The 24,425-nt window shown below is 44.2% G+C and overlaps 1 protein-coding gene across 1 annotated transcript in view; it reads right to left on the bottom strand.

Moving 5' to 3' along the window:
• Positions 1 to 24,425, bottom strand: part of LOC139312055 (complement C4-B-like) — an 88,127-nt gene that overhangs the window by 12,064 nt on the left and 51,638 nt on the right. Inside the window, exons 23-33 of the mRNA XM_070936577.1 lie at positions 23,207 to 23,282; positions 20,122 to 20,278; positions 19,845 to 19,985; positions 16,891 to 17,062; positions 14,242 to 14,429; positions 11,650 to 11,808; positions 11,227 to 11,286; positions 8,797 to 8,890; positions 5,725 to 5,896; positions 2,673 to 2,763; positions 1,408 to 1,482 (exon numbers count right to left, since the gene is read on the bottom strand). Coding sequence (XP_070792678.1) covers positions 1,408 to 1,482; positions 2,673 to 2,763; positions 5,725 to 5,896; positions 8,797 to 8,890; positions 11,227 to 11,286; positions 11,650 to 11,808; positions 14,242 to 14,429; positions 16,891 to 17,062; positions 19,845 to 19,985; positions 20,122 to 20,278; positions 23,207 to 23,282 — 1,385 coding nt within the window. The remainder of the gene's footprint in view (positions 1 to 1,407; positions 1,483 to 2,672; positions 2,764 to 5,724; positions 5,897 to 8,796; positions 8,891 to 11,226; positions 11,287 to 11,649; positions 11,809 to 14,241; positions 14,430 to 16,890; positions 17,063 to 19,844; positions 19,986 to 20,121; positions 20,279 to 23,206; positions 23,283 to 24,425) is intronic.

Below are 24,425 nucleotides of genomic sequence, written 5' to 3'. Positions count from 1 at the left end.
CTCTGCCCAGCAACACGGAAGTGTTGCCTATTGGCTGTGAAGTGACAGCTCGGCTGGCGGGAGAAATGAGTGCGTGTGATTGGCCACCTGTTTGACAGCTGCTGTATAAATAGCAGCCTTGACAGAAATTGTTGCTTGGTTCATTCGTTTCTACTCTAATGGGTGTTTGCTGTTGTTATGGCCTGAGGCCTTGCCTAATAAAGGACACTGTTATTTAATACTGTCTCGCCTCTTCTCACCTCGCTTCAAACAAAGCACTGGCGACGGAGGATGGGATTTTGAGGAGACAGTAGAGCACTGGCGAAGCAGTAGAGTTATCACACTCCCTGCCTTTGTTATATTCATCAAAAATGTCTACCCAGGCAAACTTCGCTCCATATGAACCAGCCTCCGAGACGTGGGACGCGTATGTAGAACGTTTTGACTGTTTCCTCCAGGCCAATGATTTTACCGAACTGTCCAGCGACAGGAAACGTGCCCATTTCCTGAATGCATGTGGCCCACAAATTTTTGCGACAGCCAGGGCTCTGATGGCTCCTCAACCTGTCTCTACAGTGCCCTGGGCCACTCTGATGGGCAAACTAAAGGCACACTATGAGCCTGCTTCCTCTCGCATGTCCCGGCGATTTACATTCCGCCAGAGGGTCCAGAAGGAAGGGGAGTCCATTAACTCTTATATGGCTTCCCTCAGGGCCGCTGCAATAGATTGTGAGTTCCCAAACCTAGAGGACTCCCTCCTTGAGCAGCTGGTGTGTGGTGTGAGGGACACGAGACTACAACGTCGCCTTTTAGCAAAAAATGACATCTGCCTCCAATCCGCTTTGGATGAGGCTTGCGCATATGAGATGTCAGAAAAATCTGCGGCTGAGATGCACAGGGCTCCGTCCGCGCTTGCAACTGCCCGGTCAGTTCACCATGATGATGTCTTTTCTGATGACCTCACAGACGAGGAAGATGCCGAGAGTCGCCTCAAATCATCCCCAACAAGCAAACGGCAAACAGAACGAAAACCACAACGAGCACCTTGCCTCGGCTGCGGCGAAAACCATCCTCGCTCATTGTGCCGTTTTAAGACCACAGTCTGCCGACGATGTGGCAAAAGGGGTCACCTGGCTAAAGTCTGTCGCTGGAGAAATGAGGGCGTGTGATTGGCCACCTGTTTGACAGCTGCTGTATAAATAGCAGCCTTGACAGAAATTGTTGCCTGGTTCATTCGTTCCTACTGTAATGGGTGTTTGCTGTTGTTATGGCCTGAGGCCTTGCCTAATAAAGGACATTGTTATTTAATACTGTCTCGCCTCTTCTCACCTCGCTTCAAACAAAGCATTTGCAACTAACAACAAACCCTATGCCTTGCCTTCTCCAACCACCCCTCTGAATATATTGTTTTGTAGAAAATCCTCTCACCTGGTCAAAATACAGGAGCAGCCGTTGTCCTTGAATCTCCCAGTGGTTGATGTATTGGTCAGGAACCTCTTGCAGCTGCAGAGATGGGAGGGAGGGAAAAGCCATAAGGAATAGATCAAGCAAGCAGATCTCCCAAACCGATTGGTCTTGCGGTTGATTAATGTTTTCCTGCCAGCTATCAACACTGGGAAAGCAGGAGGGTGCCAAGAGCAGATGGTGTAACCAACAGGTTTACTTAACAGGCCCTGGAGGCCTGAAATCCAGGCATCGCTCTCCAATGGAGAGCCAGAAGAGAGGTGACTGAAGCAGGATAGTGATATTTTCCACCTTATTCCAACACCAAGACGATAGGCAAAGATGTAACATCAGTTTAACTCAGGAGTCTCCCAACTTGACAACTTTAAGACTTGTAGACTTCAACTCCCAGAATTCCCCAGCCAGAATATGTGGCTGAGGAATTCTGGGAGTTGAAATCCACAAGTCTTTAAATTGTCAAGTTTGGAAAGGCCTGGTTTAATTTTCTGCCAAGCTCAACGGTGGATAGAAAACAGTAAGACACGGAGAAGCCCTGTTTTCTCAGTGTTTCCACCTCCAGTCTCTGTTTCACCCATCTAAATGGGGACATGTTGGGGACATCCAGATCCAAGAGTTTCTGCCACGGAGGTAGATATGACTAACCACACTTTTCCAGTATTAAGAGCTGTGGTGGCACAGTGGTTAGTATTGCAGGCTAACTCTGCTCACATTGCCAGGAGTTCGATTCCTTCAATCCTGACTGGCTCAAGGTTGACTCAGCCTTCTCTCCTTCTGAGGTGGGTAAAATGAGGACCCAGGTTGTTGGGCGCAAGAGGCTGACTCTATAAACCACTTATATACCGATTATATAGACTTATATACTTATATAGACTTATATAGTCTATATAAGCGGTTATATAGACTATAACCGCTTATATAGACTTATATACCACTTGTGAAGTGGTATATAAGTCTACATGCTATTGCTATTAAAAGCTGTGGCGGCACGGTGGTTAGAAGGCAGTATTGCAGGCTAATTCTGCCGACTGCCAGCAGTTCAATCCTGACCGGCTCAAGGTTGACTCAACGTTCAATCCTTCCAAAGTCAGTAAAATAAGGACGCAGACTGTTGGGGGCAATATGCTGATTCTATAAACCGCTTAGAGAAGGCTGTAAAGCACTGTGAAGCGGTATATAAGTCTAAGTGCTATTGCTATTGAAGAGAAGTACAACGCTTTGTCAAGAGCTACCTGAGCAAGGTCCACCTCATCAGGCTGAAAGCCACTCAACAGGGTGATGTCAACAATGACCATGCCAGAAACACGGGCCCCCCGTTGTCTCCTGTGGAGAAAGATTAAGAGAGAAAGGTTGAGAGGTGGGAGAGATTGTTTAACGCCTTTAGTTTGATTTAGTTGACCTCTGTGGTTCAATAGAAACATCAGACGATGACGTTGGGTGAACTGGATCATATAATGTTGATACAGGTAGTCCTTGAGTTACAACCACAACCACGTGTGTCGGACTCAACTGCATCATGTGATGTGTCGTGATGTTTTTTTGCCTTTGCGGAGCCGAGGTGGGCGTGGCCTGCATGTGACACATCCGGCCTGCAGGCCGCCAGTCTGACAGGCCTGACCACAATGGAGGCCAACCATGCTTCCATTCTTAAGCAAGACAAACATTAAGTGTGTTGTACCCCATTTTATGACCATTGGCCACTGTCGTTAAGTGAATCACTGCCATTCTGAAGTGAATTGTGTGGCTGTTAAGCAAATCTGGCTTCTCTCGTTGATTTTGCTTATCAAAAGCCAGCTGGGAAGGTTACAAATGGTGGTCACATACAGTGCAACAATCATAAATGCGTACTGGTTGCCAAGCAACCAAATTTTGATCACGGGGAAGCTGTAATGGTCGTTCAATCTGAAAACTGGTACTTAGTCACTTTTTTCAGGGCCAGTATGAACTGTTGTAAATTGAGGACTACCTGTACAGAGCATCATAATATATTCCCACCACCACCTCAGGCAGGGTTAGATATTGTACAGGTAGTCCTCGTCTTACAACCATTCATTTGGTGACCGTTCAAAGTTACAGCGGCCCTGAAAAAAAGTGACGGATGACCATTTTTCACACTGACGACTATGTTCGGATGCTTGGCAACTAACCCACATTTAGGATGGTTGCAGCATCCTGCAGTCAAGCGACCATCATTTTGCGACCATCTGACAAGCAAAGTCAATTGAGAAACCAGATTCATTTAACAAAAGTGTTGTTAACAAGTGTAGTGATTCACAACAAGTGTGGCAAAAAAAATCGTAAAATGGGGCAAAACTCGTGTAATGTCTCACTCAGCAACATAAATCTTGGGCTCAAGTGTGGTTGTAAGCCGAGAACTACTTGTAGTTCTGAAGACATATGGTCATGTGGTGGAAGGTATTAGATTGGATTCCCTGGGGGGGGGGGGGGTTATATATTTAAATTTATTCATTTAAAATATTTATATAGCAGCGCATCTTAATCAACTCTAGGAGGCACAGATATTACAGTTATAGGTAGCCCCTGACTTACAACCAGTAGTGAAATCCAAATTTTTTTACCAGCAGTTCTGTGGGCGTGGCTTGGTGGGTGTGGCAGGGGAAGGATACTGCAAAATCCCCATTCCCAACCCACTCCAGGGGAAGGATATTGCAAAATCTCCATTCCCACCCTACTCTAGGGCCAGCCAGAGGTGGTATTTGCCGGTTGTCCGAACTACGCAAAATTTCCGCTACCAGTTCTCTAGAACCTGTCAGAACCTGCTGGATTTCACCCCTGCTTACAACCACAACTGAGCCCAACTTTTTTCTTTCTAAGTGAGACATTTGTTAAGTGAGTTTTGCCCCATTTTACGACTTTTCTTGCTACAGTTGTTAAGTGAATCACTGCAGTTGTTAATGTTAGTAACACGGTTGCTAAATGAATCTGGCTTCTCCATTGACTTTGTTTGTTAGAAGGTCGCAAAAGATGATCACATGAATCCGGGACACTACAATGGTGATAAATGTGAGTCAATGGTCAATGTCTGAATTTTATTCACATGACGATGGGGATGCTACAATGGTTATAAGTGTGAAAAACAGTCGTAAGTCACTATTGTCAGTGCCATTGTAATTTTGAATGGTCACTAAATGAACTATTGGGAGTCAATGACTACCTGTATTTGTAAAAATAAAAAAAGTGGGATATAAATAAACAAACAAATAAATCTGTGAAAATAAATAAATAATAAATAAATAAATATTAAACCTGTCAAAATAAATAAAAAAAATAATAAACCAGTCAAAATAAATAAATAATAAACATAATAATAAATAAACCAGTCTAAATAAATAAATAAATAAATAAATAAATAAATAAATAAATAAATAAATAAATTTATTAATTCAACATATATATATATATATATATATATATATATATATATATATATATATATATATATATACCGCCCTTCTCCCCGGGGGGACTCAGGGCGGTGGACAGCCAAACTTAAAACACATATAGTACAAAAGTTAAGAAAAAACTAAAATAAATTAAATCATCAGCATTTCCAATTTAAAATCCCAGATCTGCAAAATCGAAAAGTTCCCAATTTAAAACCCAGAATCAATAAAATCGAAAATTTAAGAACCCCATTAAAACCATTTTAAGCTAGGCCAGCTTGTTGGAATAAATGAGTCTTCAGGGCCTTTTGGGAAGTGCGGAGGTCCGGGATCAGTCGTATTCCAGGAGGAAGCTCATTCCACAGGTTGGTATGATAAATGATAAATAAACCAGTCAAAATTTTAAAAAATGAACGAACTTGTCAAAATAAATAAATGAACAAACCCATCAAAACAAACAAATAAAATAAAAAATAAACCAGTCAAAATAAACATAATAATAAATAAACCGGTCAAAATAAATAAATAAATAAATAAATGAACCAGTCAAAATAAATAAATAAATAAATAAATAAATAAATAAATAAATAAATAAATAAATAATAAATAAACCAGTCAAAATTAAAAAAAATGAACAAACTTGTCATAATAAATAAATGAACAAACCCGTCAAAACAAACAAATAAAATTACAAATAAACCAGTCTAAATAAATAAATAAAATAAAAACTAAACCAGTCGAAATAAATAAATGAAATGAAAAATAAACCAAAGTAAAATAAATAAATAAATAGATAAATAAATAAATAAACATGTGAAGTAGCCCATTGCTTATTGCCAGCCCACTCTTAACAATTCTTTTGGTCCCCCTCCCAACTTACCAGAAGCAGACTTCGTAGGTGACATCATGTTTTGACTGTTCGGTGTCTTTGGTCTCCCTCCTTCGGCGCTGCCGGGCATCAAATAACTCAATCCGTGACAATGGCTGGCTAGCAGGTGGTGATGTGGGTGGAAGATCATCTTCGTATTCATAATAGTAATCTTCCATTTCAGCTGCAGTAAGAAAACACAGGCAAATCTTAACAAGGATCTACGCAGAGCAAAGACCATTGGCATTGTGAGGTGTGGAACATATTTGCTTTTTGTATAGGTGCACTGAATATGAAGTGTGCCTCATAGGAAGAATGGTTGCATGAACTGGGTATGTCTCAGGGGTGAAATGCTCCCGGTTCGGACCAGATCGCCTGATCCGGTAGCAATGGAGGCAGGTGGTTCGGAGAACCGGTAGCAAAAATCCCTGCCCCCCCCATGCCCAGCTGAGCCGCACAATCATCAGAGGCTTTTTCTTTTAATTTTTAAAAGCATATTTTAAATGCTTTTGGGCCAAAAAAAAATGCTTCTAAAAGTTAAAAAAAAAGCCTCTGATGATCGCGCGGCTCAGCTGGGATCGTCAAAGGGATCGTCAGCTGATGATCCCAGCTGAGTTGCCTGATCGGCAGAGGCTTTTTTTCTTTTAAATGCCTCTGACGATCCAAGCTGAGTTGCCTGATTGGCAGAGGTTTTTTTTCTTTTAAAAGCCTCTGATGATCGCGTGGCTCAGCTGGGATCGTCAAAGGGATCGTCAGCTGATGATCCCAGCTGAGTTGCCTGATCGGCAGAGGCTTTTTTTCTTTTAAATGCCTCTGACGATCCAAGCTGAGTTGCCTGATTGGCAGAGGTTTTTTTTCTTTTAAAAGCCTCTGATGATCGCGTGGCTCAGCTGGGATCGTCAAAGGGATCGTCAGCTGATGATCCCAGCTGAGTTGCCTGATCGGCAGAGGCTTTTTTTCTTTTAAATGCCTCTGACGATCCAAGCTGAGTTGCCTGATTGGCAGAGGTTTTTTTTCTTTTAAAAGCCTCTGATGATCGCGTGGCTCAGCTGGGATCGTCAAAGGGATCGTCAGCTGATGATCCCAGCTGAGTTGCCTGATGGTAGAGGCTTTTTTTCTTTTAAATGCCTCCGACGATCCCAGCTGAGTTGCCTAATCAGCAGAGGCTTTTAAAAGGGAAAAAAACCTCTGCTGATCAGGCAACTCAGCTGAGATCGACAGAGCCTTTTGAAAGCATTTTTTTACAACCTCTTCGCCAAAGAGGTTGTAAAAAAAATGGTTTTAAAAGAAAAAAAAATGGCCACGCCCACCCAGTCACAATACCCTCCCCCACCAAGCCACGCCCACAGAACCAGTAGTAACAAATTTTAGATTTCACCACTGGTATGTCTAGTTTAACGAAAAGAAGGACTAGGGGTGCCCAAAGGTGCTTTTTCAAGAGACAATTGGACTTTCTGGTTTTCTTCGAAGACGTTTCGCTTCTCATCCAAGAACCTTCTTCAGCTCTGAAGAATGAATCAGTGAAGAAGAAGCTTCTTGGATGAGAAGCGAAACGTCTTTGAAGAAAAACCAGAAAGTCCAATTGTCTCTTGAAAAAACACCTTTGGGACAACCATGACCTGGATGGCTGAGAATCTCCGTAGACAAGGACTAGGGGAGACATGAGAGCAGTGTTTCAATATCTCAGGGGCTGCCACAAAGAAGAGGGCGTCAAGCTATTCTCCAAAGTCCCTGAAGGCAGGACCAGAAGCAATGGATGGAAACTAATCAAGGAGGGAAGCAACCTAGAACCAAGGAGAAATTTCCTGACAGAACAATCAACCAGTGGTACAGCTTGCCTTCAGAAGTTGCCGTTGCTCCAACATTGGAGGCTTTTAAGAAGCCATTTGTCTGACATGGCTAAAGACATAAGATGGCTTATTTGCTTTTTGCCTAAACAGCTCAACATTTAAACTATCTTCTACCACTTTGTGTAAAACTAGCCAACCATAAACCAATCTTGTTTAAACCATAAATGATTCTTCCCAAGCAGCAGTCACTGTATATATTGTAACAAGCAAACCTATGAAGGCTAACCCCAAACTAAGAGAGAGGAAAGGAGTAACAAAGCTCTCAAATTTGCATCACTTCTCTCCTGTTCATGGACTTTATTTATTTTTATTTACTTACTACATTCATAAGCCACCCATCCAGTGGTGGGTTTCAAATTTTTTTACTACCAGTTCTGTGGGCATTTCTTGGTGGGTGTGGCATGGCTTGGTGGGTGTGGCAGGGGAAGGATACTGTAAAATCTCCATTCCCACCTCACTCCAGGGGAAGGATACTGTGAAAACTCCATTCCCTTCCCAATCCAAGGGGAGGTTGCTGCAAAATCCCCATTTCCTCCCGATCAGCTGGGACTTGGGAGGCAGAGAATAGATGGGGGTGGGCCAGTCAGAATTTTTACTACCGATTTTCCGAACTACTCAAAATTTCTGTTACCGGTTCTCCAGAACTGGTCAGAACCTGCTGAAACCCTCCTCTGCACCCATCTCCCTCTACAAGGCAGTTCACATTAAGCAACAGTCTGCGATGTGTTGGCCCAGCTATGTTGTTTTTTAGTAATCACAAAGCAGAAAAAGAGGGGGGAACCACCAATCAATTTTATATATATATAAATGTATCCTCCCTGTAAAGGTACAGTATTTGTATTTACTGTACCTTTACAGGGAGGATACATGGGATGAGGGTGTGGCTAACTGATGAGGACTAATAAGTCTGAAATAGATCTATCTTTGTCTCCTTAGTCTCCCAATGGGCAGCAGGGTGCTTGCTGGCTGCCAGAAAAAAGCCTAGAAACTAGTGGATTGGGATTTCACTGAACTAGGGCTGCATAAAAATCTTGGTTTACGTAGGAAGAACCTGGCTAAAGAGAATATGACTATATATATGCAAGTTTTGGTGTATTTGGGTCTTTTCCCGTGTAAGATTGAGAGTATCTTGGTGACGTTTCAACGAGGTCCCACTCGTCATCTTTAGGCTCGTGTCTTCAGCTTCATGCTTGGTATATATAAATAAATCCGCAGTGCCCAATCCCTGACGTACTATTTCGGCGAACAGAGCCGCTCACGGTCACTTCTAGCCCAAGAGTTTGACAGGTGTTGTTCTGGACAGCCAAAACATGAAACTGCTTGAGAACCTGGAAGGATAAGGAAGAGAAGATAAGATTTCCCTCTCCTGAGTGATGCTGTTAAGTTGTGCTAAACGAATGTTTTTCAACCTTGCCAACTTCCCCATCAGAGGTGGTATTCAGCCGGTTCAGACTGGTTCACCTGAACCGGTAGCAGAAATCGCGGGTGGGCCAGTCTACCCACCCCAGCTCTATGCCATCCTATTTAGGCACGTTTTTTAGCCGTGTGCATGCGTGTAAACTGCACACACGAGCAAGGCGCATGCACGGAAGGCCATGCACAAGCATGGATGTGCGCACACTCACATTTGCAAACTGGTAGGGAAGGTAAGTGAATACCACCCCTGTTCCCCATGGCTGGCTGGGGAATTCTGGGTGTTGAAGTCCACCTATTCTAAAGTTGCCAAGGTTGAGAAGCAATGTGCTCTAGCAGGGAGGGGGAAACTACTTATGGTTTTAGTTATTCCAAAAGAGGACCACACATACTAATCCCACCGCCTCCTTAACTGCTCGGGAATCTAGGTTTCCAACTGTGAGCCACCAGTTTCCTGATGTTTGGGTTCTCTGCTGAGGAGAGTTGTGGATTTCTCCTTCAGATTTAACAGATTAACAGAGTTGGAAGGGACCTTACAGGTCAGTGATGGCTAACCTTTTTGCCATCGCGTGCCAAAAGCAGGGGGAGCGCTGGGGGGTCGCATGTGCGTGTGTCCACACCCATAATTCTATGCCTCCTGCCCCCACGCATGTGTGCACAACCCCCTGTGCTCCCCCCGCTTTTGGCACACAATGGCACAGTGGGTCCGGTAGGCCCGTTTTTCGCCCTCCCCAGGCTCCACAGCCTTTCTTCCGGAAGTTGGCAAATGGGCCATTTCCAGCCTCCGGAGGGCCTTGGCGGGGGGGGGGAGGCCATTTTCGCCCTCCTCAGGCTCCTAGAAAGGCTCTGGAGCCTGGGGAGAGAGAAAAACAGGCCTTCCTCACACACACACACACACACACACACACACACACACACACACACACACACACACCAGGTCCTCCGGAGGCAGGAAACTGCTCCGAAGGCCCGAAAATCAGTTGGCCAGTGCGCACATGCACACTGGAGCTGAGCTCGCATGCCCACCGATATGGCTCTGCGTGCCACCTGTGGCACGCGTGCCATAGGTTCGCCATCACGGTTATAGGTCATCTAGTCCAAGCCCCCGCTCAAGCAGGAGACCCCACACCATTTCTGACAAATGGCAGTCCAATCTTTTCTTGAAAGTCTCAAGTGGTGAAGCTCCCACAACTTCCAAAGGCAAAGCTGTTCCATTGGTTGATTGTTCTCACTGTCAGAAAGTTCCTCCTCATTTCTAGGTTGAATCTTTCCTTGGTCAGTTTCCATCCATTATTCCTTGTCTGGCCTTCAGGTGCTTTGGAAAACGTTAGCTTTACCCCACTCCTCTCTGTGGCAGCCCCTCAAGTATTGGAACACTGCTATCCTGTGTTATCGCTATCAATATCCATCTGTGGTGGCACCACCATTTTGGAAACTCTTCCGTTAGGACTGGAGATGCATCCAAAATGCAGGAAAACCAAACATCAATCCCATCAAGGGTTGGAAACATTCCTTCTGTTCTCCCACAACTACTGATTCACACATATTAAGAACCCTTCTGTCTTCACAAGATGCACAGCCAGCAGAAATGCAACAGATGCAGACTTTCCTGTTACTCTGAGGAAAAAATCATCTGGTAGAATCTAAGTTAAAGGAGACCTAGAAGCTGAAGTATCATTCTTAGCAGTTGGATTCCTACTCTTTGGCTATCTCTTTTTCTGCCTTACCCTGGACTCAGTTTCTGCCAATCAAAAAGTGCCAGCTGTAGTTATATAGACCATTTAATTGTTTATGGAGATTCTCAGCCATCCAGGTCATGGTTGTCCCAAAAAAGCTTTTTTTAAAAGGCAACTGGACTTTCTTGTTTTTCCTTGAAGACATTTTGCTTCTCATCCAAGAAGCTTCTTCAGTTCTGATTGAATGATGGAGGATGGAAGGATTTATATTCCTCATGGGGGCACAGTTGAACCTCCAAGTGGCCTCAAAGACTGTCAGAAAAAGTGCTAATGACCCGTTGACTGCAAGGAAATATAAATCCTGTTGCGATCCCATTGCGAACCGGTAGTAAAAGTAAGTAGAACCCACCCCTGGTCACTAAATGAATTGCTATAAGTCAAGGACTACCCTACCTACTTTTCAGCCCTGCTGTGAGGCTAAGAGAAAAGGCCCATTACATCAGCCTCCCATCCTAGTAAAAACCGTAATAGTCATCACTCAATATTAATTATAATAGCAGTATGAAAGTACTTACAGTCAGAGTCCCTTTCCCTTTTCCTTCCACTTTTACGTCAATGTCTTTTCCCAAAGAAAACTGAAGGGAAAAAAAACCCCCTAGAATTACTTTGTAGAATAACAAGAAAAAAAGAGTAATCTAACTCTTTGACAAAAACATATGCTGTACATATAAATTTCCTTGAAAACACATAAATACAAAAGATAGTTTGAAACCTAATTGCAAAAGATATTCCCCTTTTATACACAGACACAAAATTGCAACATCTGCCATTTGAATGTTGCTATCAATATCATTTAAATCGGTAGTTTGTCAAAGTTGGCAACAGAATAAGAGTTGGAAGGGACCTTGGACAGTAGAAAGGTCTGGAAAGGATGGGTTTATATCCCCATCTGCATATTCCATTCCTCATCACATAAAGAGCCATGTCAACATGGGTACCTGAAGCTCTTCCTGGATTGGATCATTGGATCTTCCGAAGGAAATCTGAGTAGGCAAGTGTTTTCCAGGGATTGTAAGAGAAACTGTTAGCTCATTCCCTTCTTCTTTGAAAGTGCTGATCCAGTAAGAGGAAAGGGCTTCCAAAGCCACCACTGTGTCCTGGGAAGAGAAGCCACCATAGAAATCAGAACTCAAGCCCTCATCACCTCCCGTCTTGACTACTGTAATGCTCTCTACATGGGGCTTCCCTTGAACAGCACTCGGAGGCTCCAACTGGTCCAGAATGCGGCCGCGTGGGTGATTATGGGAGCAGTAAGACGCACCCATGTAACACCTCTCCTGCGCGAGCTGCACTGGTTCCCGGTGGTCTTCCGGGTGCGATTCAAGGTGTTGGTTACCATCTTTAAAGCGCTCCATGGCTTAGGACCTGGGTACCTATGAGATCGCCTTCTGCTACCGATAGCCTCCCACCGGCCAATACGCTCCCACAGAGAGGGACTCCTCAGGGTGCCGTCGGTCAAACAATGTTGACTGGCGACCCCCAGGGGGAGAGCCTTCTCTGTGGGGGCACCTGCCCTCTGGAATGAATTGCACCTGGAGATACGGATGATCCCTGACCTATGCGCCTTTCGCCGTGCCCTCAAGACGTTATTGTTCCAACAAGCTGGGCTGGCCTAAACATGAATTTTAATGGTTGTTTTAGTTTTTTTTAATAATATCGGGGCCAAATTATTTAATATATTTTTTTCATTGCTTTTAAATTTTTTGTATATGTGTGTTTTAGTGTTGGCTGTGCACCGCCCTGAGTCCTTTGGGAGAAGGGCAGTATAAAAATTTAAATAATAATAATAATAATTAACTCTGGCATGATTTTGGGAAATCCACATAAGAAAACACACAATCTCCTACCGTTCACTTTCTAGGTGTCAAACTCAAGGCCCGCGGGCCAGATCTGGCCTACGGGGTGCTTAAATCCAGCCTGCGGGGCCGCCCTGGAAATAGCGAAGGACCAGCCCATGGTGCCTTTGCCAGCAAAAGGAGGCTATCCCAGCCGAAAACAGAGCCTGGGGTGGCTGCCTGGGCCACCGCAGGTGCCCCAGACATGAGTGACATCAACCTGGCCATGCCCCCCCCACCCCCTGAGGTCAAACACAACTCTGATAGGTCCCTCAATGAAATTGAGTTTGACACCCCTGTTCTAGGTCATCCATATTTTGTGAGGCCCACGTTCACCATATCTCACTTTTTGTATCCTTCTGCAAATTCCTAAAGACTTGTGTGCATTTGTGGACCTACCAAAATCCATGGGTGTTTTAAACGCTCAGAATTCATGTCCTTTTTAGACTTAGACTAACTTTATTGTCACTTTGAAGGTGACAACTAATCGGCATACATTAAAATGAAATTTCGTTGCATACTGTTAGGATAGGGTTTGAGCCTAACAAGTTGTCCAGGCAATATATGTGTTCTGTGACTTTAATATGAATATGTATTGTGTGACTTTAAGGCTTTACTGCTGAATCATTATAATGCTGAGTCATGCTGTAATGAGATAATCATTGGTTGTGAACGTATTTAAGCAAGGTACTGTAACGTGTTCAGTTTGATGATATGCTGAAGCTGATATGATATGCTACCATTGTGTGTGGAGCTGATGATATGCTACCATTGAGAGGAGTTGCTATCTGCTAATCATGGTTTGATGGATCTGCTACCATCGTGCTTTGTGAACCAGAGTGAGTTTGTTATTCTAACCAACAAATGTTTGTTTGGTAAGAAGATATCTGTAACTACTAGACTGATTTAACTGACAAAGACCTGGAATTTGTTTAAAGACTATGAGATTGTTTTTCTACTATAAAGTAAGCTTTTGATAAACCAGTTTGCATAACTCTTATTCATCGCTCTCAGCAACGTTTCCTTGTGCATTTACTCTGCTGGTTGGTAACACAACACCAATATCCTTAACACATACAGCTCTCAAAGGGTCTCCACCTCCAATATACACTACATAAATATGACAAGATAGATAGATAGATAGATAGATAGATAGATAGATAGATAGATACAAAATTATGCATATACCCACATATGACACAGAGAAACGACACAGTCTAGTTTGGATGTATACAAGTACATGGCGAGAAAAACGAAACTTGCATGTTTACCAGACGGATGGCATAGGGAACAAAGTTGTTACAGAATCTGGTAATCCTGCTAGAAACACTTCGAAACCTCCTCCCAGAGGGAAGCAACGGGGACCAGATAGTGAAGAGGGTGTGTGGGGTCTCTAACAATGCTTCGAGCTCTAAGCACATAGCACTTATAAGCAGTGTCCTGAATGGGGAGGGAGAAGGAAGAGTGCATCATCCAGAATTTAGAATAAAATAGCAGAGTTGGAAAGGACCTTGGAGATCTTCTAGTCCCAACTCCCTGCTCAGGCAGGAAATCCTATACCATTTCATACAAATGGCTGTCCAGCCTTTTCTTAAAAACCTCCAGTGATGGAGCACCCACAATTTCTGGAGGCAAGTCGTTCCACTGGTTAGTTGTTCTAATTGTCAGGAAATTCCTCCTAAGTTCAGCCAGTACCTGTGTTGATCTGAATCCTCCTCCGTAGTTCCTCTGCTCGGTCAGCCACTCAGCCACCTTGGCAGCTCTTGCAGCATCATTTTGCTTCACTAAGTAGAGAAGGGCGTAGCTTGTAGCCTCCACTGAGATAGCTGAAGGCACCCTCGTACGATGGTCCTCACCGGCTAACCAGAATATCATGGTGCTGTCTGGAGGGCCAAGAATGAGAGAACAGAATTTAAGGCCAAAGCAGAAGTGATGCTTAAATTTGTGCTTTTGATTGATTGATTGATTGATTGATTGACTGACTGACTGACTCCCTCCCTCTCTCCATTCCATTCCATTCCATTCCATTCCATTCTATTCCTCCCTCCATTCCCTTTCCTCCCTTCCTTCCTTCCTTCCTTCCTTCCTTCCTTCCTTCCTTCCCATCCCATCCCATCCCATCCCATCCCATCCCATCCCATCCCATCCCATCCCATCCCATCCCACTTCATTTCCATTCCATTCCATTCCATTCCATTCCATTCCATTCCATTCCATTCCATTCCTTCCTTCCTCCCTCTCTCCATTCCATCCCATCCCATCTCACTCCACTCCCATTTCCATTTCCATTTCCATTTCCATTTCCATTTCCATTCCCATTCCATACAGGTATTAAACAATTCAGTGGTTCATAAAACCAATCAAACTAGAGTTCTCACATGAAACACAAATACTGTATCCATTAACCAGATTCAAATGACAGATAGCCCTCAGCTTCTGACCACAATTGAACCCCAAATTTATGTTGCCTTTACTACTTACCTTTACTACTGGTTCGCAATGGGGCCAGGTGCGCGCACTCACATTGCTCGCGTGCATGCGCAGAAGCATTTTGATGACATTGGGGTCAGTGGGCGGAGCCTCCCCCCGGTCTTACTACCGGTTCTATAGAACCGGTGCGAACCAGGGGCAACCCACCACTGGGGTGGGGGGGGGACTGGCGTGCTTTGGTCCATGGGGTTGCGAAGAGTCAGATACAAGTTAGTGACTGAAAAACAATACACATATTTACATATACATGTACATATACATACCCGTGTTTTCCAGAAAATAAGACCCTGTCTTATATTTTTTGAACCCCAAAATAAGTGCTTCGCCTTATTTTTGGGGATGTCTTATTATTTTGGAGCACATAGAGCAAGACGGGGCCCCTCTTGCCATCTTACCTGATTTCCAGCTCTGTCTCCCTAAACCTAACCAGAGGAAATGGCAGTGCATACATTTAAATATTTTCGGGGCAGGCTTATTTTTGGGATGGGCTTATTTTCAGGGGGGGGCTTATTTTAGCGCATGCGCTCAGAAGCCCGATTGGGCTTATTTTCAGGGGATGTCTTATTTTAGGGGAAACAGGGTATACACATACACAACCATGTACTCCTAGACTTACAACAATTTGTTTAGTGATTGTTCAAAGTTACAACAGCACTGAAAAGAGTGATTTATGACCGTTTTTCAGCCTTACAACCATTACTTGAACCTCAAAGTAATCAACTTTGTACAGGTCGTCCTCGACATATTAGTGACTGTTCAAACTTACAACAGCACTAAAAAATTGACTTACAACCATTATTCACCTTTTTGACTTTGCAGCATCCCTATGATCAAAATCCCTAATTTTGATCATAGTCATATGATCAAAATTGAGATGCTTGGCAATTGGTACATATTTATGATGGGTGCAGTGTCCTGGGGTCATGTGATCCCCTTTTGCGACCTTCTGACTAGCAAAGTCGACAGGGAAGCCAGATTCACTTAACAACCGTTTTACTAACTTAACAACTGCAATGTTTCCCTTAATAATTGTGGCAAGAAAGGCTGTAAAATGGGGCAAAACCAGGGGTGAAATGCTCCCGGTTCGGACCGGATCGTCTGATCCGGTAGCGATGGAGGTGGGTGGTTCGGAGAACCGGTAGCAAAAATCCCTGCCCCCCCCCCCCCATTCCCAGTTGAGCCGCATAATCATCAGAGGCTTTTTTTTTACTTTTAAAAGCATTTTTTTCTACAACCTCTTCGGCTGAAAAAATGCTTTTAAAAGTTTAAAAAAAAAAAGGCCCCTGATGATCACGCGGCTCAGCTGGGATCGTCAGAGGCTTTTAAAAGCATTTTTTCTACAACCTTAGAGGTTGTAAAAAAATGCTTTCAAAAGGCTCTGAGGATCCCAGCTGAGTTGCCTGATCGGCAGAGGCTTTTTTTCTTTTAAATGCCTTTGATGATCCAAGCTGAGTTGCCTGATCAGCAGAGGCATTTAAAAGAAAAAAAGCCTCTGCCGATCAGGCCACTCAGCTGGCATCGTCGAAGAGGTTGTAGAAAAAATGGTTTTAAAAGTAAAAAAAAAAAAAATTGGCCACGCCCACCCAGTCACAATAACCCCCCCACCCCACCAAGCTACGCCCACAGAACCGGTAGTAACAAATTTTAGATTTCACCATTGGGCAAAACTCACTGAACTAAGGTCTTGCTTAACAACAGAAATTTTGGGCTCAATTGTGTCATAAGTTGCGGACTACCTGTACACACACACACGTGCGCACGCGCTCGCGCACACACACACACACACACACATAAAATGCCAGAGCAAATATTTTTAAACAGTGTGTCATGAAGATGAAGAAAGAGAAAAAATACTTTTATCTTCTGAGGAAAGTTCCGTCAGGCGGCTGCCAGCAAGAGCAATGGCGGATTTGTCCTGAGAGGCGAATGCGAGGGCGTAGCTGCTGATGGCCATGGGGTACGGCCTCGGGGACTGATCGCTCAGGGAACTGGCAAGATACGCTGTTGCAAGTTCCAAGCTATTTTTCTGGAAGAGAAGGAAATTACATTGGAGCTAATTATGGAGCTAATTATGGAGCTAATCATGGCATGGGCCCAGGGTATTTGCAGGATCATCTCCTACCCGCCTCCCACCGCCCAGTGCGCTCACATATGGCTGCCCTCCTCCGGGTCCCCTCAGCTAGACAGTGTTGGCTGGTGGTCCCCAGGATGAGGGTGTTCTCTGTGGCCGCACCGACCCTCTGGAATGGGTTGCCCACCGAGCTCCGGACGGCCCCTGACCTCCGCACCTTTTGCACCGACCTAAAGACATGACTCTTCCACCAACTTCCCTGATCTGCTGTGGATTTTAATTTGGGTATTTGGGTATTTTTAATTTGGTTTTAATACTATTTAATTTTTACTTATTGTTGGGCTTTCTATTGTTGTGAGCCGCCCCGAGTCCTACGGGAGAAGGGCGGCATATAAATCTGACAAAATAAATAAATAAATAAATAAATAAATAAATAAATAAATAAATAAATAAATAAATAAATAAATAAATAGGGACCTCTAACTCTTGTCTTGTGGCCTTTGGGTTATCCCAGGTTTATTATTACACATTATTTATCTCTTTTATTCATTAAACATGAAACTCAGTCAACTGAACATTTAAAAATGTGTCACAAATACGATTGAGGGCCGAAGTGTACAGTTTATTGATATCACTGTACCAGGAGACGCCAGAGTCGAAGAAAAAGAACTGGAAAAAAATCACAAAATATTGCGACCTGGCCATCAAAACTACACAGCTACGGATGAAACATGTAACAGTGATACCCATTGTCATCGGGGCACTTGGTACCATGTCCAAGAATTTTACAAAACACATCAAGAAATTGCAGCTTCCTGCAATAACACCAGCGGAACTGCAAAAAACTGCGCTACTCGGAACATCGTATATTTTAAGAAGATACTTGGTTGATACCTAGGACCGTGGCAGCAACCCGTATCAACCATTAGCACCAATCACATATATTATTATTATTATTATTATTATTATTATTATTATTGTTGTTGTTGTTGTTGTTGTTGTTGTTGTTGTTGTTGTTGTTATTATTATTTACTTTATTCATTAAACATGAAACTCAGTCAACTGAACATTCAAAGATGCATCACAAACCCCATTGACTGGTGCTAATGGTTGATACAGGTTGCTGCCAGTGTCCTAGGTATCAACCAAGTACCTTCTTAAGATGTACCAAGTGCCCCGATGACAATGGGTATCACATATTTCATCCATAGCCATGTAGTTTTGATGGCCAGGTCACGCTTATTATTATTATTATTATTATTATTATTATTATTATTATTATTATTATTATTGGTTAATCTTCAATTTGTTTTTGTTTTTTTTTATTTGATTTATATGCCGCCCTTCTCCGGAGACTCAGGGCGGCTTAAAGTGCGTTAAGCAATAGCCTTCATACTTTTGTATATTTATACAAAATCAGCTTATTGCCCCCACAAACTGGGTCCTCAATTTACCTACCTTAGAAAGGATGGAAGGCTGAGTCAACCTTGAGCCTGGCGAGATTCGATCTTACTTTAATTGCAGACAGCTGGTGTTAAATTACAGTGCTTCTGTCTGTTGAGCTAAACCAGGCTCCTGGTTGTTGTTTTGTTGTTGCTGTTATTATTATTCGCACAATCAGCCAAATATTCAAACTGAATTTGGCATTTTTGTCTACCTATCAAGTCCGTACCAAGGACCTGGGATAGGCAAATCTGGATGTTTGACAGTGTTATAGATATCGTCACAGGATGGAAACTGTTCCAATAACAATAACAACAACAACAACAATAATAAAAATCATCGCAAAGTCAGCCAGATGCTCAGACGGGTTGGTTGTTGTTGTTGTTGTTGTTATTATTATTTATTACACATTTCTTGCTATTAAACTGTACAGCAGTTTTTCGGAACCTCAGCAACTTTGTCATATGTGGACTTCAACTCCCAGAGTTCCCAAAGCAGCATGGACTAATGAATGATGAATCCAGAATGTTCATTGAAGAATTCTGGAAGTTGAAGTCCACGCATCTTAAAATTGCTGAGGTTCAGAAACATTGCTGTAGACAAAGGGTAACATGGGGCAGGCTCAGAGGTGGGTTTCAGCAGGTTCTGACCAGTTCAGGAGAACCGGTAGCGGAAATTTTGAGTAGTTGGGAGAACCGGTAGTAAAAATTCTGACTGGCCCCGCCCCCATCTATTCTCTGCCTCCCAAGTCCCAGCTGATCGGGAGGAAATGGGGATTTTGCAGTATCCTTCCCCTGGAGTGGGGAGGGAATGGAGATTTTACAGTATCCTTCCCCTGCCAAGCCCGCCAAGCCACGCCCACCAAGCCATGCCACGCCCACCAAGCCAAATCCACAGAACCGGTAGTAAAAAATTTTGAAACCCACCACTGGGCAGGTTGCTTCCAATGTGTATATAAAAGGATCGGAGTGACCCAACCAAATCTGAGAAAGGAGCTTTATTCGAGAACTGAGTCTCCAGTCCCAGTTTCTCATTTTTCTATAGAAGAGGGGGATCAGTAAAAGCTATTTTATTTAATAAGATTTAAACCAGGGAATAAACTAATATTCTTAATCATTTTACCGTGCCAAGCTCTCATATTCATAATTCTACTTTAGCACATGCAAACTACCCACTGACTGGAACATTCATGAGGACTAGTAACTTTCTTCCCTTTTTAAAGAATTCAGGGTCCTGGATTCCACGCCCTAAAAGCAACGTTTTCACATGGGAAAGCACAGTGGTGGCCTCATACCAGTTGGCTCAGCTGCTCCTGTTTCTGCCTTTCTGCCTCTTCTTCCTCCTCTTTGGCTTCATACAAAGGCAAAGCTTGCTTCAGCGCGATGGTGACAAAGGCTGTCAGCGCGGCTCCCCCACGAAGGCCACCCACGCCGCCCTGGGGACAAAAAGAGGGGGGGGAGAGAAAAACTCAAGTATGAGGACCAGAACATCATGATTAATTTTGAGGCACGAGAGTCGCAAAAAGAAGTGAAGAAATGAGCCAAACCTGAGGGGACAAGCCAAGACCTCACCTGCATCTCTCGGTGATAGACAGGGTGGGAGTCTGTGAAAGAACCATCGCTCTGTTGCTGTTTCAGAATCCACTGCACTGATCCCCAGATCCCAGCACTTTCCACCTCCTGGTACATCCGAGTCAGGGACAAAACCTTCACCACAAAAGCTGTGAGCCTGAAGCAAAAGTGAAATGAGTGAACTCTCGGCACTCCTGGAAGTACGGATGGGGATGCTAGCAGGCAACCCAGTTTAAAAGGGAGGATGATGTGATGGGAGCAGGAGAAGGGGACCTTTTGAATAACTATTTTCGGTAACAAGGAGCACCCTGGATTACTGTTTCTAGCTCCGTTGAAGTGACAAGCAAAAATTTGAAATTCTGAGAAGACTCGGCTCAGATGGACCAAAGAGGAGAACCACGTAGAACAGGGGTGTCAAACTCGATTTCACTGAGGGCCGCATCAGGGTTGTGTTTGACCTCAGGGGGGGCGATTGGGGGGCTGTGGCCAGCTCAACGTCACTCGTCTCGGCACCTGTGGTGACCTGAGTGCTCTGCCAGCAAAAATGGGCTCAAGAGCTCCGTGTCAACTTGCAAAGCATCCCTGGCCTGTTCTCGAGTTGCTATAGGCCAGGGGGGATAGGAAACTGGAGAAACGGCACGTCAGCCAAAGACAGATGCACATCCCATGCTTATCTTTCTCAAGGCTGTATCCCAGGGTTACCCACAGCAGCCGGAGAGGAGTGACCTCTACAAGCTGCGAAATTGCTCTGTTGGCGAATGTGATTGATGACACACCCTAGAGGGAGGGGGGAAACAGGGTTATAAATTACGTAGGATCAGAGCTGGCTTCACTTGGGAACGTGCCGACATGAAGCTCCTAATAAATAACTGGATTTCTTTTGAAGCTTAACTCGAGGCTCATGATTTAATTAGGGCATCCGTCAGAACCCTGAAAAGCAAACCAACTTTTCAGCTGCGACAGCCTCCTGCAACCCTCTGCCAGTCAAAATAGAGCTCGGGAGCCCGTTTTTACTGGCAGAGGCACCACAAGCTGGTCCTTCACTGTTTCCAGGGTGGCTCCGTGGGCCAGAACTAAGCACCCCGTGGGCCGTATCCTTGAGTTTGACACCCCTGACCTAGAAGGTAGAACTTTAATATCTCGTAAACTCATAACGTACAAATCACACCTCCTGAATATTCAGTTGGTCATTAACAAGGTCATGCTAAGATTATTAGGGGATGATGTGAATTGTTACTCACTGGAGGAAGCAAATTAATGTGTGTTTGGAAGGGTTAGCAGTAAAAGGCTGCAAAGAACATGATGTCTGGACACTATCAAAGCTGATACCGGCCAGAGCATAGAACAGTTCCACGAAGTGAAAGGTTGGAAGATGTGGACTGACACATCTATGGCCCATAGGGTCACCAAGAGTCAGACATGACTGATTGGATAACATTATCATCATCATGAAATGTACATGTATAATTAGTGGGCGTGCTCTCTAAATCAGGGCCGTCCAACCTTTTGGTCATCAGGGACCAGCTCCATGGAGAAAGATTTTTCTGTGGACTGGAGGGGGAGTGGTTATTCATGCTGCCTGCATCCTGGTTGCTGGCATGCCACGGACTGGTGTCGGTCCATGGACCAGGGGTTGGGGACCCCTGCTCTAGATGCTTGATGACTCAAATGATGCTGGCCAGCTGAAAAACGCATTCCAAACCCTGCATGTTTGATCTGTATATGAAGTGATTGCTCTCCTTTCTGAAGGGGGTCTTCTCACTTTGCACCTGTGGGAGACGTATCCTTTACTTATGCATAAATAAAAATATATTGATCTACCTGTCTACCTCAGAGCCTATTTGGCAAAAGGCATATTGGGCTAAGAACCCTGTCGTGACTTATAGCTAACAGATGGACAGCTTTGTAATATTGTAATTACATATTGTAATGGTCCATGGGAATAATCTTCAGAAACAGGAGGGAGAGCTACAAACTGGACAACTGATGGGTAAAAAAATCTCATTCTAGGATCCTCCTATCCCACACTAAAAGATATCTCAGCCTAGCACCATCCCTAGTGGTTAGGACACTGAGTTAACAATCGGCAGGCTTGTATTCAAAACCTGGTAGCCGCAGGATGGGGTGAGCTCCTGTCACTCGCTCCAGCTCTTGTCAACCCAGCATGCGACCACAAGTAGATGGGTACCACTTCGGTGGGCAACTTAACAGGAACATGAAAGCAGCCTCTAACTGGTGCCCCCCCCACAGGTGATGTCACCAGCTATTCCTCTCAACCCGGAAGCATTTCAGTGTTCCTGATATAAACGTAGTACCCTCCCTAGTTTTCCAGAGACTAAAAGGCAAGGAGGCTGTTAATAGTTGGGAGCTTTTGCATGGTACCTAGCACTAGGTACTGTGAAAATTGGCTACCATTGGCTTACCTCTGCTATCATTAAGGAGCTGCTGGCAGCTTGACAAAGATTTGGGTGTCATTTTGTTGGTAGGTATGTTTTTTATGTTATGCTTTTAAATCTTTTGCTTTAGATAATAAAGCTTAAAATCTCTTCCAGCTCTGTTATTCTGTATTTGCTGGACTGTTCATTGTCTCTGGGTCCAAAAGAACCAGTTGTCCTGATCATTGCCTCACACTTGGCAAAACAGAGCTGTCAATCAGTGGAACAGGCAGCCATATGACATGGTGACTTTCTCTTCATTAGAGATCTTTAAAAATACTCGGACACCATCATCTGTTAGAGGGGCACTGGTGCATTCCACCCTGAACACAGATAGGATTAGATCTCTATGGTATCTCCCAACCAGTGGTGAAATTCAGCTGGTTCTATCCGGCTCCAGTGAACCGGTAATCCCGGTGACGGGAGGCTCCGCCCACCCGCCTGGATGTCATCACGTCCCATTTTTGACCCTCTGCACATGCGCAGGCAACTCTGTCCATGCATGGAGGAGGTGCACGCTCACGTTTGCGAACCGGTAGTGAAGGTAAGTGGATTTCACCCCTGCTTCCAATTCTATGATTCCTCACTCAAGCTCACTCCTCTCTTCCCTGTGGCTGACACCCAACCTCTTTTCCATGGCTACCTCTTACCAGGTGCTGCTGGGGGTGTTGAACCAAGCTCCATAAGACCCATCATTTTTCCGATAAGTGAGAATTCTAGTATAGCCTGCAACACAAACAATGAAAGAGAAAAGAACTTAATGGTGCTTTTTGAGAAGGAGAAAGACTGGTTTCATATCTGCATACACTTTCAACTGAGGGCTTACACCATTTCTTGTTGCATAGGCTAGAGCAGAGTTTCCCAATGTTTCTGGCTTTGTGGACCGATGGTGGGGGAGAAGGGATGGAGCAGCTGGCAAGCATGTATGTGTGCAGCTCCATTTGCACAAGCGGCATTGATGCACGCCTGCCGCTCACTTAGATGGAGCGTGTGTGCTTGCTGGACATTTCTGCAGCCCGGTTGCAAACCCCACACGCAGGGGTTAAATGCTGTTGGTTCACTCTGGTTCAGGCGAACCAGTAGTGATAAAAACTACCGGTTTGGGTGAACCGGTAGTACAGAAATGTTTTTAAAAAGTAAAAAAAAGGTTCCAACGATCGCACGGCACAGCTGTGATCGTCGGAACCTTTTTCAAAAACTTTTTAAAGCATTTTTTACTACTGGGTCAGGCAAATAGGTAGTAAAAAATGCTTCAAAAAGTAAAAAAATAAAAAGTTGGCCACGCCCACCCAGTCACATGACCCCCCCCCCAAGCCACGCCACGCCCACAGAACTGGTAGCAAAAAAATTTGCATTTCACCACTGGTCCACAGGTTGGGGATCCCTGGGCTAGGAGGAGGATTTGACCAGGCACATTTAATAGAGAATTGTTGATTAAATCGAACATTATCAGATGGTCATTGCTCCAAAGCAGGGCTCTCTAAACTTGGCAACTCTAAGACTTGTGGACTTCAATTCCCAGAATTTCCAAGCTAGCAGGCCTGGCTGAGGAATTCTGGGAGTTGAAGTCCACAAGTCTTAACGTCGCCAAGTTTGGAGACCCTGGCTCCAGAGAAAGTCAGTAGGGTGATGATACAGACGTTAATCAATTAGTGCTGGTGCTCCTTTTCGATTTATCAGCTGCAGGGGTGGGTTCTAACATTTTTTACTACCAGTTCTGTGGGCGTGGCTTTTTTTGTGGGCGTGGCTTGATGGTCATGTGACAATTCTTTAGGATTTAGCATAGGTACTGGTCTACCAGGCTTTTAACTGCTTGCAGAGTTGTACCGATCTACCCATTTATTTTTTGCAGGCACTGGTCTACCCATT

The sequence above is a fragment of the Pituophis catenifer genome, unplaced genomic scaffold (genome assembly GCF_029215685.1).
Source record: "Pituophis catenifer annectens isolate HBS135680 unplaced genomic scaffold, rPitCat1.0.hap2 SCAF_2, whole genome shotgun sequence".
In the NCBI taxonomy this organism is placed as follows: domain Eukaryota; kingdom Metazoa; phylum Chordata; class Lepidosauria; order Squamata; family Colubridae; genus Pituophis; species Pituophis catenifer.
The sequence above is the reverse complement of the archived record's forward strand: the minus strand, read 5'-3'. Positions and strand labels throughout refer to the sequence as shown.